General features: G+C 44.5%; 1 protein-coding gene across 1 annotated transcript in view; it reads left to right on the forward strand.

Moving 5' to 3' along the window:
* Positions 1–21319, forward strand: part of LOC120981646 (spectrin beta chain, erythrocytic-like) — a 103309-nt gene that overhangs the window by 65445 nt on the left and 16545 nt on the right. The window contains 9 exon segments of the mRNA XM_040411233.1: positions 6812–7090; positions 8519–8649; positions 10817–11021; positions 11983–12357; positions 13351–13595; positions 15670–15808; positions 17319–17403; positions 18864–19060; positions 20895–20992. Coding sequence (XP_040267167.1) covers positions 6812–7090; positions 8519–8649; positions 10817–11021; positions 11983–12357; positions 13351–13595; positions 15670–15808; positions 17319–17403; positions 18864–19060; positions 20895–20992 — 1754 coding nt within the window.

Here is a 21319-nt window from a genome sequence, read left to right on the forward strand (position 1 = left end):
AATCCATTCGGATGTCTGGCCTATCAACTTTCGATATTATTGTCAGTGCAAACAATTGTAACTACGGGTAACGGGGAATCAGTGTTTGATTCAGGAGAGGGAGCCTGAGAAACGGCTACGGCTACCACATCCAAGCAAGGCAGCATGCGCGCAAATTACCTATTAGGTATAATTAGGTGAGGGCCTGCAGGTGAGCTGACCCTGTAAAAGATTTTAGGTGCGGACCTGCAGGTGAGCTGACCCTGTAAAACATTATATGAAAGGGCCTGCGGGTGAGCTGACCCTCTAAAAAATTATATGCGAGGGCCTTCAGGTAAGCTAACCCTGTAAAAGATTTAAGGTGGGGGCCTGCAGGTGAGCTGACCCTCTAAAAAATTTAATGTGAGGGCCTTCAGGTGAGCTAACCCTGTAAAAGATTTGAGTTGTGGCCCTGCTGGTGAGCCGACCCTGTAAAAGATTTGAGGTGCGGGCCTGCTGGTGAGCTAACCCAGTAAAAGATTGTAGGTGAAGGCCTGCTGGTGAGCTGACCCTCTAAAAAATTATATGCGAGGGCCTGCAGCTGAGCTGACCCTCTAAAAAATTATGTACGAGGGCCTGCAGCTGAGCTGACCGTCTAAAAATGTATATGCGAGGGCCTGCAGCTGAGCTGACCCTCTAAAAAATTACTGTATATGCGAGGGCCTGCAGGTGAGCTGACCCTGTAAAACATTATATTTGAAGGGCATATATGCGAGGGCATTATATGTGACAAATAAGCATGTTGATGCAAGAGGAGGAGGAGGTTGAGAAAAGGTAGATTCAACCATATACCCTTGTTTATGGTGGAAGGGGAGCATGGGAATACAGTGTATTCAGTACATTATAAACAACACATTTAAAGTGCCTTTATGTTCAGCCGCTTTCCTCTGGTGGAGTCGAGAAGTCATGGTCAATGCAGGCCTTGTTCATTTTAATAAGAGTCAACCTGTCAGCATTTTCAGTTGACAGGCGGATACGCTTATCTGTTATAATGCCACCAGCATCACTAAATACCCGCTCAGCACCTCCAAAGCGTAGAGCACCAGTTCGTGCCACGTGTCCAGCTTGGACACCCAGTAGTTGAAAGGCACTGAGGGATCATTGAGGACGCTGACACAGTCTGCTAAGTACTCCTTCACCATCTTCCAAAATTTTTCTCTCCTTGTGACAGTAGGCCACGCATCAGGGTGAGGGTGCTGGCAGGGTGTCACTAAACTGTCCCAGGCTTTGGAGAGTGTTGCCCTGCCTCTGTTGGAACTGCTGTTTCTTCCCCTTGTCTCCCCTCCTCGGTTGGCCAAGGAACTACGGACTCTGCCGCCAGCGTTGTCAGATGAAAATTTTTGGAGCAATTTTTCAACAAGGATCTTCTCGTATTGCACCGTTTTGCTCGTCCTCTCCACCAGAGGAATAAGAGATGAGAAGTTCTCTTTGTAGCAGGGGTCGAGAAGAATGAACAACCAGTAATCCGTGTGCTCTAAAATGTGTATAACGCGTGGGTCGCGGGAAAGGCAGCCTAACATGAAGTCAGCCATGTCTGCCAGAGTACCAACAGGCAAGACTTCGCTGTCGTCATCAAGAGGATGACTCTCCATCTCCTCATTCTCTTCCTCCTCTTCTGCCCACCCAGGCTGAACAGATGGAATTAAACTTCCATGGGTACTACCCTCTCCTGCTCCTCCTCCTCTTCATCGTCCAATTCGCGCTGAGAAGACGAACTGAGGGTGGTCTGGCTCTCACCCAGTGTAATGTCTTCCCCCATTTCCACCTCTTCCACATGCAAAGTGTCATCCTTAATTGTGAGCAGCGAGCGTTTGAGTAGACACAGAAGTGGGATGGTGACGCTTATAATAGCGTTATTGCCGCTCACCATCTGTGTTGATTCCTCAAAGTTTCTTAAAACCTCACAGAGGTCAGACATCCATGCCCATTCCTCGCTTGTGAATAGCGGAAGCTGACTGGAAAGGTGATGACCAGGTTGCAGGTGGTATTCCACTACTGCCCTCTGCTGCTCACAAAGCCTGGCTAACATGTAGAACGTAGAGTTCCAGTGCATGCTCACGTCGCACAACAGCCTGAGCTGCCAATTTCAAGCGCTGCTGCAGCATTGACAGACCGGCTGAAGCTGTTGGTGACTTGCGGAAATGTGCACTCACACAGCGCTCCTTCACCAGTAGCTCAGGCAAATTGGGGTAGGTTTTCGAGAAACCGCTGAACCACAAGGTTGAAGACGTGGGCAAGGCATGGAATGTGTCTAAGCTTGCCGGGCTCCAAAGCCGCCACCAAGTTACGGCCATTATCAGACACAACCATGCCTGGTTCTAGGTTGAGTGGCGAGAGCCACAGCTCAGTCTGGTCGCTTATCCCCTGCCACAGCTCTGCGGCGGTGTGCTATTTGTCCCCTAAGCAGATCAGCTTAAGCACGGCCTGTTGCCGCTTCCCCACTGCAGTGCTACACTGCTTCCAGCTAATGACTGATGACTGACTGGTTCTGCACATGGATATTTCGGAGGTGGAAGTGGAGGAGGAGGCGGAGGAGGAGAAGTGGGGGTTGGAGCCACTAACGTAGGTGCTGGCAGAAACCATGATCGATGTAGGGCCCGCAATCCTTGGCGTCGGTAGCACCTGTGCCATCCCAGGGTACGACTCGCTCCCAGCCTCCACAACATTCACCCAGTGTGCCATCAGGGAAATGTAGCGTCCTTGGCCGAATGCACTTGTCCATGTGTCCGTGGTTAAGTGGACCGTCCCAGTAACTGCTTTGTTCAGGGCACGTGTGATGTTACGGGACACATGTTGGTGTGAGGCGGGCACGGCCGCCGACATCAGGCTGCGGAAGGCCTCAGTGCCTACTAGCCTAAATGGCAACATTTCCAGGGCCAGTAATTTGGAAAGCTTTGCATTTAGTGCTATGGCCTGTGGGTGGGTGGCTGGGTATTATCGCTTGCGTTCAAAGGCCTGGGGTAAGGACATTTGTACGCTGCGCTGGGACACGGAAGTGGATGTGGTCACTGATGGTGATTGCAAAGGTCCAGGTGCAGGGCGGGAGGCATCCCAGCCTGCATCTTCGACAGGGGATTGGCCAGCACGTAACATAGGGGAAAAGGAGGCAGTGGTGTGACCCACAGACACAGATTGTGGACCCAGGCGTTCATTACACTTATTACGGTGCTTGGATGCCATGTGGCGGATCATGCTGGTGGTGGTGAGGTTGCTAGTGTTCACACCCCGGCTAATTTTCATATGGCACAGGTTGCAAACTACTATTCTTTTGTCGTTTGCAATTTCTTCAAAAAAGCGCCAGACTGCGGAACAACTACCCCTTGGCAAGGGAGATTTCCGCAAAGGGGTGCTCCGTGGAACAGTTGCGGACCTGTTTGGTGTGGCCCACCTTCTCCTTTTGCCACCCTACTGCCTCTTGCAGCCTGTTGCAGTGCTGCAGATCCCTCGCCATCTGTACTGCTCTCCTCACTCGGCTTGCCACCTTCCCAGGTTGGGTCAGTGACCTCATCGTCCACCACCTCCTCTTCCACTTTCTCACTCTGATCATCCTCCTGATTTGTTGACCTAACCACAACCTCAGTGATTGACAACTGTGTCTCATCCTCTTCATCAACCTCTTGAGACAGTAATTGCAGTTGACTCATTGGCAACTGTGCCTCATCATCATCCACCTCATTAAACTCTAATTGCCGTTCACCACCGTCATGTTCTTGTGACTGTGGATGCTCAACAGGTTGGGAATCAGGGCACAAGATCTCATGTACCTCTTCAAGCGTGCTTGGCGAGAGGGCCAAATCAAGTAATGGCGCTGAAAAGAGCTCCTCGGAATATCCGAGTGTGGTATCACTTGTTTGGCCACTCTGTAAATGGTGGGAGAAAGGAGGATCAGGGTGAGGATTGTGTGGACCAGACTCCTGGCCACTGAGACTGGACTTATCTGCTGCATTATCTGCTGCAATCCAACTGACCACCTGCTCTCACTGGTCTGAATTCAAGAGTGGTGTCCTGCGCAGCCCTGCAAACTGGGACATGAAGCTAGGTATCCTGGATGATTGTTTTTCTTGTGCTCTGGCAGCAGGCACAGTTTCTCCACGCCCAGGGCCACGGCCTCTGCATGCACCATCAGCATCACGGCCACTTCCCCGTCCGCTACTGCTCGCCTTCTTCATTTTAAATGTGATATATTGTTGAAAATATGTCACACATACAGTAGCGTAGGATTTGGAAGTGTATGTGCAAAAAAATTTACAACAGTATTTGTGATGAGGAAACGTTATACAGGACAGGTACTACAGGTAATGTCACAGTTCGCAGTGTCTACAAAAAAACTGCACTGGATGTCACTGATATTTTAGGGATGCACACACTTGAAGCAGGAGATGTGGCGCGGATAATTTAACTGTCCGCAGTGGACACCATTTTCGGAAAAAGTGTACTGGATGTCACTGATATTTTAGGGATGCGCACACTTTACACAACAGATGTGGCGCAGATAATTTAACTGTCCGCAGCGGACACCATCTACTGAAAAACTGCACTGGATGTCACTGATATTTTAGGGATGCGCACACACTTCAAACAGACGATGTGGAGTGGATAATTTAACAGTCCGCAGCGGACACCGTCTACGGAAAAACTGCACTAGATGTCACTGATATTTTAGGGATGCGCACACTTTAAACAGGAGATGTGGCGCGGATAATTTAACAGTCCGCAGCGAATACCGTCTATGGAAAAACTGCACTGGATGTCACTGATATTTTAGGGATGCGCACACTTTAAACAGGAGATGTAGCGCGGATAATTTAACAGTCCGCAGCGGACACCGTCTACGGAAATACTGCACTAGATGTCACTGATATTTTAGGGATGCGGACACTTTAAACAGGAGATGTGGCGCGGATAATTTATCAGTCCGCAGCGGACACCGTCTACAGAAAAACTGCACTGGATGTGACTGATACTTTAGGGATGCGCACACTTTAAACATGGCTACTGGCATTACATTGAGGGCAGTACTTACCTGCACGTTTATTGGCTGCTTAGCAGCCGCGAAACGTGCGGGCAGGAGACTCGAGGATTGCACTCGAGCACATGCGGTATCCGGCCGAGTACCGCCATGTGCCGAGCATAGCGTTGCTCGAGCGAACTGGTATTCGGCCGAGCATGCTCGCTCAACACCAACGTCAGAGAAAGGCCACGTGGTCCATCCAGTCTGTCCTTATTATATAATTTTCTCTTTTTCTTATGATAGACATTGCTCCTGATCTAACCCGCAACTAATTTTATGTTCTGCCCCCTTGTTCTCGCATTGTTTCTTTTCTTTTCAATTCTCTTTTTATAAATTTTCCAAAAGTAAGAATATAAGATAACAGTTGGTACAGTAAATGGATCCAATAAAGACAAATGTAAATAGTGACAAGCATGCAAGTCAACATTGTACCAGTGCAACAGTGTTATGTTTGACTCGCATTCAGTTTCTAATTAAAACCCCTGTTTAAAATTAAACCAGTTTCTTTCACCCCTCCTTTTCAGCTGTTCTCACCAGAGTAAGAAATCAGCAGGGAATCTGCAGCAAAATCCACCTGGATTTTATACTTGTATTTCATGTAGATTTTTTCAGTGGATTAGCCATAAAGTTTTCTCTTTGCATCCATAACCATCTGCCTACGGATGAATATTTGGCTTGGCCATATTCCCTTGTCAAATCCCAAGGCTTGTTGGAAAGTTGGATCTTGACTCATAGTGGGACCCTTCCAAGAGGTTGTGCTGGCAAGATGGTTCTCTGTCTTGGAAGATACCTCTTTTGCAGATCCCTTCACATTGCAAAGTTTGAAACTCTTCTGTAAAATTGATAATAATAATAATATTTATTTAGTTGAAATTCCGCCAGATAATAGTTGTGCTGCAGATTTAGGATACATGCAGAAGTTTCTGCAAATGTTCCGCATTCACGAAACTGCAGGGGTCATTTGTTAGTTTCGGAATTGAGGATATGCTCACAGGAATTCCATCTATATTGCTGAATGAAGCCACATAAGTATTAATAACTTTTGTACCATTCCGTTTTAATTAAAAATGTACCAAAGCAAGTGACTCCAATGACTGCGCACATTTTTACAATGCTTAAAGGGTTAATATCATCTTGGACATTTTTGGGCATATTGCTAGGATATGCCCCCAATGTGTGATAGGTTCATAGGCACCTATACTTATAACAGAGTCCACAAAGTGCCAGAGGGTGCACCGAGCATGCGCAGCCGCCCCCATTCATTTCTAGGGGAGTGCCAAAAATAGCCAAGAGGCGCGCTCAGTCCCATTGAAATGACTGGAAAGAGCACCGCGGGCACCGCTCAATTCACTTATATGGGGCTTATGGAAATTGCCGAGCCACTGCTGATTTTCATCGCTCCCATCGGAATGAATGGAGGGCGGCCATGCATGTGCGGTGCACCCTCCGGCACTTTCTGGGCTCCGTTCTAAGTATAGAACAGGACCCTCACCTATCAGATATTGGGGGCATATCTTGGCTATAAACCCTCAATGTCCAAGATGTGAATACCCCTATAAAGGGGTTGTCCAGGGTATTTTAAGTGATGGGCTATCCGGTGCTGACTACCGTCAACAAATCTTCACAGACCAGCTGATTGCCAGGGAAGCGGGGTTTGGACCTCCGCCAATCAGCTAGTGATGGCCTATCCGTCAGCATGGTGTTAACGTTACATTCAATATTTTATTTCCACTGCATTTGAATGGTTAACATGCTGCCAATAAAGCTTTTTTTGTATTTTAGACTTTGCAGAAAGAAATAGCAGGTCATGGTCCGAGAGTTGATGATGTTATTAGAAGAGCTGAGGCTATGGAAGGTGAACCTAATGTTGATCCTGAACTTATCAAAAAGCAGCACCAATCGCTGCAAGAACAATGGGATCGATTGCAGACGGCAACAATCAATAGGCAGAAGGCCCTTAACCAGGCAAATAAAGCCCAGCAGTATTATATGGATGCCAATGAAGCAGGCGCATGGATCGACGAACAGCATCTGTATTTGATGGGCGACGAAAAGCCAAAGGTATACTGGTTGTAAGATAAGATATTCGTAAAACTTCTATGAACTTTGTTTTTTTAAGTGAATCTGCCCCTGGAAATATACATTCTGAATATGGGCATCTGAAAGTTCTTCTGGCACTAAGTACAGTACAGACCAAAAGTTTGGACACACCTTCTCATTCAAAGAGTTTTCTTTGACTATGAAGGCATCAAAACTATGAATTAACACATGTGGAATTATATACATAACAAACAAGTGTGAAACAACTGAAAATATGTCATATTCTAGGTTCTTCAAAGTAGCCACCTTTTGCTTTGATTACTGCTTTGCACACTCTTGGCATTCTCTTGATGAGCTTCAAGAGGTAGTCCCCTGAAATGTTCTTCCAACAGTCTTGAAGGAGTTCCCAGAGATGCTTAGCACTTGTTGGCCCTTTTGCCTTCACTCTGCGGTCCAGCTCACCCCAAACCATCTCGATTGGGTTCAGGTCCGGTGACTGTGGAGGCCAGGTCATCTGGCGCAGCACCCCATCACTCTCCTTCATGGTCAAATAGCCCTTACTTTCAAAGTTTTCCCAATTTTTCGGCTGACTGACTGACCTTCATTTCTTAAAGTAATGATGGCCACTCGTTTTTCTTTACTTAGCTGCTTTTTTCTTGCCATAATACAAATTCTAACAGTCTATTCAGTAGGACTATCAGCTGTGTATCCACCTGACTTCTCCTCAACGCAACTGATGGTCCCAACCCCATTTATAAGGCAAGAAATCCCACTTATTAAACCTGACAGGGCACACCTGTGAAGTGAAAACCATTTCAGGGGACTACCTCTTGAAGCTCATCAAGAGAATGCCAAGAGTGTGCAAAGCAGTAATCAAAGCAAAAGGTGGCTACTTTGAAGAATCTAGAATATGACATATTTTCAGTTGTTTCACACTTGTTTGTTATGTATATAATTCCACATGTGTCAATTCATAGTTTTGATGCCTTCAGTGTGAATCTACAATTTTCATAGTCATGAAAATAAAGAAAACTCTTTGAATGAGAAGGTGTGTCCAAACTTTTGGTCTGTAATGTATATCCACTACCCAGCTGGTACAGTATTACATGACTGTGTATAACAAAGGTGTACAACCTGTGGCCCGAGATGTTATACTTGGCGTGAGTGGGGAAAAGTCGCAGATTGCACACCTTTGCGCCGCAATCTGCGGCAGAAATCCGCCTAATATAGGTGTATTTCTGGTTAGTAAATGACTCCCATAGTGTATGGATATGTGATAAATGTACTGCATGTGTGTAGTTCATGTATAGTAAAGTTTATGTACTGTATGTGTGGTAAATGGAGCAAGTTTGCTTTTGTTTTTGTTGGTACCCAGTGCAGAGAAGAATACCTTGTTAGGTCACTTTTCCATGTAGCCATCATCCTCACGTTGTCTTTTTCCTCCAATAGGATGAAGAAACTGTAGTTCTAATGTTGAAGAAACATCTGATTTTGCAGCAAGGAGTAGAGCAATATGGAAAAAATATCAAAGATTTGGCCGAGCAATCTCAGAAACTCCTGGCGTTAGAGCATCCTGATGGGTATGTAGAGATGGCTGAGGATACATTAAGGCTCCATTCACACGTCCGCAAATGGGTCCGCATTCGTTCCCGCAATTTTGCGGAACGGGTGCGGACCCATTCATTTTCTATGGGGACGGAATGGATGCGGACAGCACACAGTGTGCCGTCAGCATCCGCATTTGCGGAGCGCGGCCCCGATCTTCAGGTCTGCAGCTCCGCAAAAGATAGAACATGTCCTATTCTTGTCCGCAGCTTGCGGACAAGAATAGGCATTTCTATAGGGGTGCCGGGCGGGTGTGTTGTGGATCCGCAATTTGCGGGTCCGCAACACACCACGGACGTGTGAATGGAGCCTTAGACCTACTGGGCTCTTGTTTGAAATAAAAAAAATCATGGTTAGAGGTCAAGAACCACATTTTTTTTTATTTTAGGAGAGATGTGATGAGATTATTTAAACCACACCTTGTCTTCATTTATTGAATTTGACTGATTTGTGAAGTGTGTTCAGAAAAGGTTAGAACTTAGGATGGGCCTGGGGTTTTACAGTGTACCTGAATTTTCAAAAAAAAAGTTTGCATAATGGGTGTGCTTCTGTCATGGCCTTTGCTGTGTGCACCGTGACACTTGTGCCATGCTTGCGGTTGCCGGTGTGCCATGTGGTGGCAGTGTCTTGTCTTTGGCTGTGTGCACCGTGAAATAGTTGCCACGCATGCTGTTGCCGGTGGCAACGTGGTAGCTGGTGTGTGCACCTCCCCTTTAAGTTGTAGCCTTCCCGTCTGGTGCTGTAAGGGTAAACCCCCTGATTGGGTGTGGTCACTAGGTGCTTCTTATACCTGTGGCCTTTGGCCAGGAGTCAGTTGTATTCCAGCCTTGGTGTGTGCTGGAGTTATGCTCCTTGTCTGGATGGTCCAGCTTCCTGTGTGAGGGCCACCTAGTGGGACATCGATGTCTTCCTTATGTCTCCTCCATTTTCCCTACCTTACCTGTGGTTATGTTTGGTGTGGGTATATGTTCTGGGGTGGTTGTTCGTCTAGTTGTTGTTCTGTGTCTGGTCAGTGTTTGGTGTATTATTCTGTCCGGCATGGATGCTAGATGTTCCCCTGTTTGTCTGTCGTGGCCTCCAGAAGGGGGTCTCATGGTTTCCTGGAGGGGTGAACCAAATGTCAAGTCTGTGAGCTGTTGCTGGAGTGCTGGTTCCTGTGTGTCAGTACATACTGCATCTGTCTGGTGTTTGGATTGCAGTATGTTTTTATGGGTTCCAGTTTACCTTGGTGTGGTCTTCTGTTGTGCCATCCAGCAGCTGCCAGGGGTAAGTTACCATGCCTTCCTGGGTTCTAGGTTCAGTGGTTATCCCCGCCACTGGAAACTTACCTGCTGTTCCACTTGGCATTTCTCTGTAACTAGGCCGGTTGAGACTCCTGTTCATCCAAGTCGTGGAAGAACAGGTCGTCTCTCCGCTGCTCCTATGTGAGGGATTATTAGGGTGACTCAGGGTCTTAGGTATCCTGGGTATGAGCCGTCCTACCATCCAGGTCTGCTCATACGGTGAGGAGTTAGGGCAAGGATTAGGGACGCTTTAGGAGGTGACCTGCTCCCTGATTCCGGCGTCCTGGCCTAGTTGCTACCATTATCCCTTTACATTGTATGGTGGGGGGTTTCCCCCACTCCCCACCGTGACAGCTTCTTTGTACAATCATAACTTTAAAGGAATAGGTCATTTTGGGCTTCCCTAATGTTTCAGACTAATTTTTCAGATTTTCAATTGTACAGCTAGATGCATTTCTCTAAGAAGCAGAGGGCATCTCCTTTCTGCCAGCACAATGTTTGTTTTCAGCTTACAGACACACAGGAGGCTCCTATAAGCATCCAATTTTTTTTTATTTTTTTTTTTAATCAGGATCTCAGCCAGCTCTGACACACTCCCATTTCCTCTCAGTCTTCTGTGCCTCTGGTCCTAGTGACCCCTAGTGGCCATGACTTTATAGCTTTCTTCAGGTGGATGCTGACAGATTCTTTTAAATGAAGTGATTTAGAAATTTGTTACTTATACCACTCTATTAAATTAAATAATTTTATGAAAGTAGAGTGAGGATCCTTACAAAGAGGCTTCAAAACTGAGGAAACTGAGGTTATTTAAAGAGTCACAAGCCAGACTTTATGAATAATTCTTATTTTCTTCTCATAGTGAACAAATAATAAGATACCAGGACAATCTGGAGAAACAGTACGCCGCACTAAGGGACAGAGCAGATGAGCAGAGACAGAAACTGGACAACCATTATCACATGTTTCAGCTGAAGCGCGAAGTAGAAGACTTGGAGCAATGGATTGCAGAGAGGGACATCAAAGCCTCATCCCAGGAGATGGGTCAGAATTTAGATCATGTTACTGTAAGTATCCTTTAAATCTGCATCATGCAAGGCTCCAGTACAGGTTTAGCTACAAATATTCAGGCATACTTTAGTATTAATAAGCTGCTCTTAGGGAGGTCACATGTGGATATATGTCTCACCAAACCGCACTTTTGCTCAACATTGCCAGTGATGCAATGTATGCAAACCTCTTTTGCAGTGGAAAAGGAGATGTTTGCCTAGTTCTAACTTGGCCCTGTACATTACCTATGTAAAAATATGAGAAATAATTCAAGCCGCACACTTCCTATAATTTCACTTCGCTGTTGAATACTTTTAGCCTTGTCTATTACGCAGAGCTCCTTTTCTTAAGACACATCAGTAGGTTTTCATGGTCCGCATCCAACACATCTCTACTTTGACTAAGCCAACCCAAAAATTAGATTTTACTTCTAACTAGACATTTAGTTTTAGACTTACATGTATGTATTGGATCACCCTAAAGTGCTGTATCTCAATTACCCTAAAGTTGGCCATACGCGGTTAGATAAATATCGGGCGATTTTGGTGGGACTGGTTCGCCATCTGCTGTGTATCGGAGCCTCCCGACTTTCTCTTGATGGTAGATGTTAAAATGCAACTGTCCAATCCTTTTATTTTTCAGAAAATAAGATGCCTCTAAATGTGTCTGGTTACAGATTTCCTGTATTACCCCATTTGGGAAACATGCACGTTAAGCCAAGTGTGCACTTTTTATTTTTTATTTTTGATCAGGATAGAACCGTTATGCTGTGTTTACATGGGGAAAAACCTCCACGAAAGGTCCCCTCCTGATAATTGCCTGTTCGGCTGGCAAGTGTAAATGGGCCATTAAAGTTAGCTAACAGATAATTAAATCTATTGTTTCACACATAATAGGACTAATTCCACTTTTTGAGTGTTGAGTTTACATGTCTTATCTTTCCTCATACATTTCAATTACCGAAATTATTTTCCCTAGATACTTCGAGACAAATTCCGTGACTTTGCAAAAGAGACGGGAGCAATTGGACAGGAACGTATAGACAATGTGAATATTTTAATTGAAGAAATGATCGATGCTGGTCATTCTGAAGCTGCGACTATTGCCGAATGGAAGGACAACCTCAACGAGAGCTGGGCAGATCTACTGGAGCTGATTGACACCCGTGTTCAGCTCTTGTCTTCATCTTATGACCTACACAAATACTTCTATGATGGAACAGAGATACTAAGCATGATTGACGAAAAGCACAAGGAGTTACCTGAGGAGCTGGGAGGAGATGTACACACTGCGCAGACATTGCACAGAGTACACACTGACTTTGAACGTGGCATCCATTTTATTGGCTCACAGGTATATCAAGTATAGTTCTTCCTTATTAGCCTTTTAATACATAATTTTGTCTAGTAAGTTTTTTCTTTTTTAAAGGTCAACTCCTTAAAATAAGCTCCCTTTGTAATTGGGAGACCATTTCGAGGTAATGCTGTGGCCCCACTGTTTGCAGTAGTAAAGTTGTAGAAACCCAGGAACATTATCACAGTGCAAGTAATTGAGTATTCATCTTTTAAAAAGATGTAAATAGTCTTCATTAAATCTGTCCTACCATTTTGCTGCCGTAGAGTCTGTTAAATTCCTTCACATAGCTGGCTATAATTCTGCTTACGATATAGAGCTGATGACACATAGCTATTGGCTGCTGTCTTCTCATGGCTGGAGTCATCTGCTCTCTCTGCTATACTCCTCCCTTTTTCTAAAAGCAGAAAACTGTGCAGAAATGAAGGTGTGCTGAGACATGAGAGCTAGTAAAGGCAGCAGCATCCTGTACACACAGACCTCATTTAGCTCGTATTACTAGGTGGGTCAGCAAAGTCTGAAACCAGTTTGCAAAGTAGTAGGCTTAAAAGAATGAAGATTGCACGCTAAAACATAGTGGCCCAGGTTTACTAAGCCTGTGTAAACTTTCACAGGCAGTATATATCTGCAGCAGATTTTTTCACGGGGGCACAGGCTCTATACCAACTATTAGTTGGCGTATTCAGAGAGATTTTTATGCCAGAACATTTTGCTGCAGAATAGCGTATTTTAAGCCACATTCCCTTTTTAGTAAAGCCCCACCCACTTTGGAATAATTCCCACCTCTTTTGAGCATGACGGAAAAAAATGTTGAAACTTTAGATGGGCCAATTTGTGCCAGATTGTTGCCGCAGATACATCTGGTCAATGTTTTTTTTTTTTTTTAATATGTAAAAAACTATTTCTCAAATGTCAAGGGTCTCCATCACCTTTAAAGGTTACATATTAGGTATACTAATTTATCTTCTAAGGGTTTTACTTTTATTATTACAGGTCCAGGGTTTTCAACAGACAGCAACGCGTCTATATGCAGCCTATGCAGGCGATCAAGCTATGGAGATACAGACAAAAGAGAGGGAGGTGACAGAGGCCTGGAAAGCCCTCCTGGACGCCTGTGACGGGCGCCGTACAGAACTCAGCAGTGCAGCTGAGAAGTTTCATTTCTTCAGCATGGTTCGCAATTTAATGCTCTGGATGGAAAGTATTATTAGACAGATTGAAACCCAGGAGAAGCCGAGGTACGTGACCTGTTTACACGTATTTGTAATTAGAATATTTATCCGAATTTTATGTAAGAACCAATGGTGTATTAAACCAACAATTATAACCATGTCATTAATGTAAAGAAGATTATCTCGCCCTGTTCTGTGTCCGCACAGGAGTAAGATGTTGGGTGTGTGAGAAACGTCCCTGAGACATTGTCCACATGAAGAGCTAAATCTACTTTATTTGTAAATCAATTAAACCGGTTTTCCGACTCTTTCTAACTGAACTGATGACCTATTCTCAGATAGGTCATCAGTATCTGATCGGTGGGGGCCTGACACCCGGCACCCTGGTGATCAGATGTTTGAGAAGGCACTGAGGCTCCCATGAGTGCTGCAGCCTTCTCGCAGCTCACCAAGCAGAGCGCCGTACATTGTATAGCGGCTGTACTTGGTACCGCAGATCAGCCACGTACCCAATGATCGAGATGTCACATGGCCTAGGGAAAGCAGGAGAAGGCCACAGCGCTCACAGGAGTGCTTATACTTTCTCAAAAAGCTGATCAGCAGCAGCACTTGTATGCAGTCTCCTATTACCACAGCTCCATATCACCACCGTCTGTCCTGTCCATCCTCTCTGTACTTCATGTCTCCTCTGAACTAAATTCCCCAGAGATTCAGCTGAAGATCTTATCAGCTGTATTCAGGATCATAATCCCTGACGAGCAGAGAGGAGGATGAGGCAGCTCTTTACCTCAGTGTTGTGAAGTAACTTGTCCTCCTGTGTGATTAGGACAGGTTTTGTGTGAACTAATAGGACAGCGTCCATTTTGTTTCCCCTGATTGCTCCCCGACAAAACGAGCCATTATATATAATGAATGGTATTTGGAAATATATTTATTATAAAGTAATATTTAGCTATTTTCATTTTCTTAATTCCCGGAGAACCCCTTTAAGTGCATATTATTTTTTTTTGTCTGCAGTCACCATCATTGAAGCAATTTGGTAAAACGACCATCCAAATCTGTTTTAAAGTTTATTTCCATGATCAGATTTTCTACTTCTATACATGTAGCTCCATGTGGCCAAATGGTGGTCAAGTAGTTGCAAGCCAATCTCCACTAGTACACTCTCCAGAATACACTAAAGTGTCACTCCAAAAAACAGATTCTGAAAATATGTTTTATTAAATAATCTGTGTATATATTTAGTGGGATATAGAGGGGGCATACAGGGGCATACCTAAAGGGTCATGGGCCCTGGTGCAAGAGTTTAGCTTGGTGCATTGTGGCCAGAGGCAGGAGAGCACATAACCTTCATGCTGCCTGAGGCAAACATTGAAACGGCACCTAACCCCTTCCCTGCAGCCAGAGGTGTAACTTGACCTGCATGCACTTTCTATAATACTGGTGTCTTCTTATGTGGCTCAAGGGTCTTTGGGCTCCCTCAAGCTCCTGGGCCCAGTAGCGACTGCTACCTTTGCACCCCCTATAGCTACGCCCCTGGATACAGATAGGCTAGTTTCACACTAGTGTGTTCAGTCCGGGAAACGCGCTCCATGTGACGGCCTCATTTCCCAGACCGAACACTGCTCCTCTGATCTGAAGTCAAAGCATGATAATGGTTTATGATGCTATGAGTTCCTGCCTGACGGCAGCTCTACTGCACTGTCCTGTCCTTACATAATGCTGTAAGTACACTACAGTAGACCTGCGGTCAGGCAGGAACTCATAGCATCATAAGTCCTTATATTGCTGTGAGTCTGGGTCAGAGGAGCAGTGTTTGGTTTTCAAAACGCTGCTGTCACACAAAGTGTGTTTCCCAGACATGCTTGGGAACTAAATTAAAGTTAAAACCTCTAAATTGCTAGCAAATCCTGAAAATGATTTAATAATCCGTGAAAATGGCGTTTTGAGCATTTTGTAGCTCCTTATTGCATATATCTTTATTCAGTGCTTATAGGCTGCAGGTCAGATACAAATCACTACAGGCTCCAGCCTCATGAATGGTTTATCCCTTTGCATGGCCGCCACCCATGCATGTAACTAACAGGTGCACGTAACCGTTGCCAAAAAATGTGTTTATGCGCTATTTTCTGATTCACAGAGATGTGTCGTCGGTTGAGTTCCTAATAAAATACCACCAGGAACTGAGGGCTGAAATTGAAGCCAGAAACGCGACTTATAGCAGCTGTGTTGAGCTAGGTGAAACCCTTCTGGCTCGTAATCACCCAGATTCAGAAGAGGTAAAATCCTAAACCATCAAATATGTTATACTGTAAACTTTTCTGCATTTTAAGAAAGTTACTGTTTTGTGAAGTAGCGTTCAATAGAAAGACCAGCAAATGGCTGTGATTCATTTCTACCACGTGCCCTGAGCTGGATGAGGACCCAGTAGAGGCCCACACAGCCACTGTAAGGCCTCGTGCACATCTCCGTCACTTCACGACACCGCCAGATCCCCATTGACACTGGTGATCCGGGTGCTTTCCAGCATAAATACCGGGTTTCAGCTGGACAAATACCATTGCATGCAATGGGTTTTTATCCTGTCGACATTTGCGCTGGATTAGGGGGCCAGATCTCGGAGATGTGAACGTAGGCTTAGCCACTGCCAAGCAGTTCGCATTCTTCCTGACCTCGTCTGTTACTTACACAATTATTTGCCATGTGTATTGCACCTATTGCGGTATCATGTGGACATTGTATGCAGTATTATCTGTGCAGTCGCATCTTATCATGCAGCCTGTATGGTGAAGTGGAGAGGGGCAATACCTTCATCTCATCATAATAAATCTGCATATAATATTCTATGAAATACATTGTCCTGATCCTCCAGTTTTGAAGAATACAGATTTGTGAGTAAGCTCTGGGATATAATACCGGTTTTAGACTGACCCTCGTCACGTGATCAAGGTTAGCTGTGTAGAAATGTATGGGGCCAAAGTGCACGGGGCAGATTGGGAACTTAAGGTTGGCCAAGAAACCTAAAAGTTGCCCCATGTTGTAGAAAAGTTCAAATTGACAGAAGGGCAACACAAGTAGGTGGGGTCAACAATACTGTAGCGCAACACAAAATACCACCCCTGCAGAACCAAATACCACGGTGCAGCGCAAGATGGCAATGCATTGGAATTCAGGAGGGCACAGCCTAATGCTCCTACATTAATTAATGTTGAGAGCATTAGATTATTGTGTGTTTGTCTGGTGGCCACGAAAGGGCTCAGGCTGCCCCCTGGATATTGGCCCAACTGAAAATTTCCCTGTAGTGTCTAAGGCAAGTCTGGCCCCTGCCAGCAGGACTCGCCATCTGCTGCGAACTCAGGATTACTAAGAAATCCAAACATGCATTATTATTTTTTTTTTGCGATTTTGGGTTGTGGTTACAGCAGCTTGCGAGTTGTGTTGCAACCCCATTATCTTCTATGACTGCACAGCAATCCTTGGTCATGCGTCGAGGTCGCAATGTAGCCCCAGCAAAGGAAAAGTTTGCATTAGGCATTCACATGTTTATTATAGTTAGTATTTTCTCTCTATATACAGCGATGGATAATTAATTTTCATAAAGCAAGTATGAAATACTTACTCTGAGTATTAATAATCAGGCCTTTATTAATACACTTATGACATACTTTAACGTTAATCTACCAAACGCCATTATTGTTATATTTCTTTATGCTTTTCGTATGCTAGCTGCACATTGCATAGCAGTAAGTACATGCTCCTCTCTCATCCTACAATCCATTTCTTAATCAGATAAAGGAGAAGCTTGGAGAACTGGCTGAGAGAAGGGCCGAGATGATGGAGAAATGGGACAAGCGATGGGAATGGCTCAATGTTTGTGAGTAAACACATGTCGCCACCTAGTGGTCAGATAGAAGATCTTCACTTGGCAAATCTGCCTCCCTCCTGTGTTTTTGTGGTGCCAATTGAGCATACAGTAGTTGCCTGCTTTCCTCTTTAGAAGAAATGATCTCTGGTAAAGTTCTTGGTTCAGCAAGTGACCAGTGACCGACCACTCCTTACACAGGCTCTCAGCTTTACAAGAGACTTGCACACCAAGCATTTGAGAGGCGATGCCTAGACAATTCTATTATATTGGGAGGCTTTAGAAAAGATAACTTCCCGCAGACAGTCCTTCAAATGTTAGGGCGTCTCATAGAAGCACTAACAGAGATGAAGTGGATGCATTCTCTAATACCCGGGCATCCATGCATTGTGTAAGTGGATGTATTCTCTAATGCCCGGCGTCCATGCATTGTGTAAGTGGATGTATTCTCTAATGCCCACCATCCATGCATTGTGTAACTGGATGCATTCTCTAATACCCGGGCGTCCATGCATTGTGTAACTGGATGTATTCTCTAATGCCCGGCGTCCATGCATTGTGTAACTGGATGTATTCTCTAATGCCCGGCGTCCATGCATTGTGTAAGTGGATGTATTCTCTAATGCCCGGCATCCATGCATTGTGTAAGTGGATGTATTCTCTAATGCCCGCCGTCCATGCATTGTGTAAGTGGATGTACTGTCTAATGCCCGGCGTCCATGCATTGTGTAAGTGGATGTATCGCCCAACATCCAAGCATGTAATACACATGACTGGACAGACTAAAGCTGTCCCACTAGCACTAATGTACTGAGACTAGGCGACAAGTGTTCAAATACTGAACAATCCAGGAGCAGTGGCAATAGTAGGATAGTAGGGCGGGAAGGAGGCAAGCTACTCCAGCCTATCCCTACAGGCAGTGTATGCAGAACGTTGTTGGCTGTATGGACAGCTAACTTAGCCCTCCTTGAAGACAGTGCCACGAGAGAACACTTGCTGATGATGATGCCAGCCAGCAAGTATTCGCTTTACAAGAACTTACCTCCATGCAAGTCCTGGTGCAGCCACCGCTAGTGCATTAGGTAAAAAAAGGGAGGTTAAAGATGGGGTGTTCTCAGTTCAGAAAGATCAGAATTCTCGTCATAAACATCCGACCTGGACTTTGCAATGCTGTTTCCGTAAATCCAAAAGAAGTGAATAGGAGTTTTGGGAACAATATAGCACAGCAAATTATGCCGGTTCTGTAGCTCCCAATTTCCGAAACGGTGCTACTCTGCTTCCATAACTTCTATTCACTTCTATGGGAATTACAAAAAGAACGCATCATGGGCTGCTAGGTCATTTTTGCAGTTCTGACCCCTCTGATGTGAATTGCTGAGATGGCAATACTCCTTTTAAAGGGCATCTGTCAGCAGATTTGTACCTATAAAAATGGCTGACCATCGTTAATATCTTCATGTTGTTGCTTTCAGTGTTGGAAGTTTGTCAGTTTGCGAGAGATGCCTCCATGGCAGAAGCCTGGTTAATAGCAAAGGAACCTTACTTGTATACCACGCATGTCGGAAACAGTGTTGATGACGTGGAGAAGTTATTAAAAAAGCATGAGGCCTTCGAGAAGTCCACAGCAACATGGGAAGAAAGATTTGCAGCGCTTGAAAGGTTGACTACGGTACGTCTGCAACATGATACACTGAAACACTGCACCAGCTGCTTGTGGTCGCGTACTCTGGATCCCCTTCAATGAATTGCAGTGGTAACTAAGGGCATCAAAGCAGATCAAGCTCAGGACAGATGGTCCATTACTGAGGTCTCCAGCTGTCCAACACTCTAAAAAAACTTCATATATATATATATATATATATATATATATATATATATATATATTATAATTATATTTGCAAGAAAGTATGTGAACCCTTTGGAATGATAAGGATTTGTGCACAAATTGGTCATAAAATGTGATCTGATCTTCATCTAAGTCACAACAATAGACAATCACAGTCTGCTTAAACTAATAACACACAAAGAATTAAATGTTACCATGTTTTTATTGAACACACCATGTAAACATTCACGACCCAAAGCATAGAAGTAAATAAACTGTATGTTTATAAGATCTGGTAACAGTTGGATCATTTTATGTTTCTTCTTCATTACACTTCTAAATATAGACCACAAGTCTCCTTTAAAGGGGTATTCCCATCTCAACATATATGACATATCTACAGAATATGCCATAAATGTCCAGTAAGTGTGGGTCCTACTTCTGGGACCTGCATCTTCCTCAAAAACGGGTCCATTCTTGCGGATGCTGTGAATGTAGAGGTAGCCAGTGTGGGCGACGCTCTCCATTGACTTCTATGGGAGTGGGAATAGCCCTTTAAAGGACATTTAAAGGGTAACTGTCATATTTTTTTTAATTTTATTTGCTAGTTTATTAGAGCTAGGCATGTATTCCTGAGTTAGTCTGTCAGATTATCAAAAGATCTGTAATTACCTTATAATAACAGCTTTCATTAATGTCCTCTGTCCCTTTCCACTGCTCCCTTAAAAACAGTTGCTGTGGCTTGTCTGTCTTCCCTTTAGTATAAACAGAAGACAGAGGGGCGGTCCTCCACACTGCATGCCTGCATTAGGCTTCAGAGTGAGGAGGCGTGTCTCTCAGTAATCCAATCTGATTGGCTGGCAGGAAGCTGCTGGCTACAGCAAGTGTGTATGGGAAGTGAAGGAAAGCAGTTTTGGTCTCAGGGAACTCATATTGTAAATGTTTAAACAGTAACTAATACTTTCACACTCGCGTTTTGGCTTTCCGTTTGCGAGATCCGTTCAGGGCTCTCACAAGCGGTCCATAACGGATCAGTTTGCATCCTAATGCATTCTGAATGGAAAAGGATCCGCTCAGAATGCATCAGTTCAGTCTCCATTCCGCTTTGGAGATGGACACCAAAACGCTGCTTGCAGCGTTTTGGTGTCTGTCTGATGAAACTGAGCCATCACTGACACAATCTAATACAATAGAAAACGGATCCGTCGCCCATTGACTTTTAATGGTGTTCAAGACGGATCCGTCTTGGCTATGTTAAAGATAATACAAACGGATCAGTTCTGAACGGATGCAGAAGTTTTTATTATCTAAACGGATCCGTCTGTGCAGATCCATGACGGATCCGCACAAAATGCGAGTGTGAAAGGAAGGGAAAAACTTAAGGAAAACAGTGCTATGTGAAGAAACTAAACATTGCTTTATGCATAATGCTGCTGCAGCAGTAACATATGCTAAAATAGATTTTTTTGATGAAAACATGACAGTTACCCTTTAAAGAAAACTGGAAACAGAAATCAAAATAAACAGAAATATCATATAGTTGCCCTCTTATGTGAAATATTTAAATTCTGTATTTCGTAAATAGCTGATTGACATGAATTACAGGTGCTGGTTGTCAGGTGATGCCCATAGTCTGTCAGACCCTGGATGGTGCATTTATCATGTTTCTCCTTTTCAGTTGGAATTGCTGGAAATTCGGAAATATCAGGAAGCCACGATGCAACAAATGGCTCTGGCAGCTGATGTCCAAACGAGAGAAGTCCAGGCAGAAATTCAGTAAGTCCGAAAATGAGTCTTAATTATTAAGCGCACGTTCAACAAGTGCTATTGTTTCCGTTGTTCTGCTCCATTATAGGAGCAGAATAAATAACATAAGTGCTGCATTTGGCACATAACTGTCAGGAACAGAGCCCAACAGATCACATTGACTATGATAGCGTCCATTCGGGAGAATGTTTCCTGCATTCAGGACTTTTCTCTCTACTATTTTTGACGAACACTATGATGGAAGCCCAAAACGGAGCCTCCAAATTGATCATGTGCAATAGTGAGGCCAAAGAGTGACAAAACAGCTGGCTTTCTGAGATCAGGACAGACAGGAGC

Source organism: Bufo bufo, chromosome 11, assembly GCF_905171765.1.
Source record: "Bufo bufo chromosome 11, aBufBuf1.1, whole genome shotgun sequence".
NCBI classification, from domain to species: Eukaryota; Metazoa; Chordata; class Amphibia; order Anura; family Bufonidae; genus Bufo; species Bufo bufo.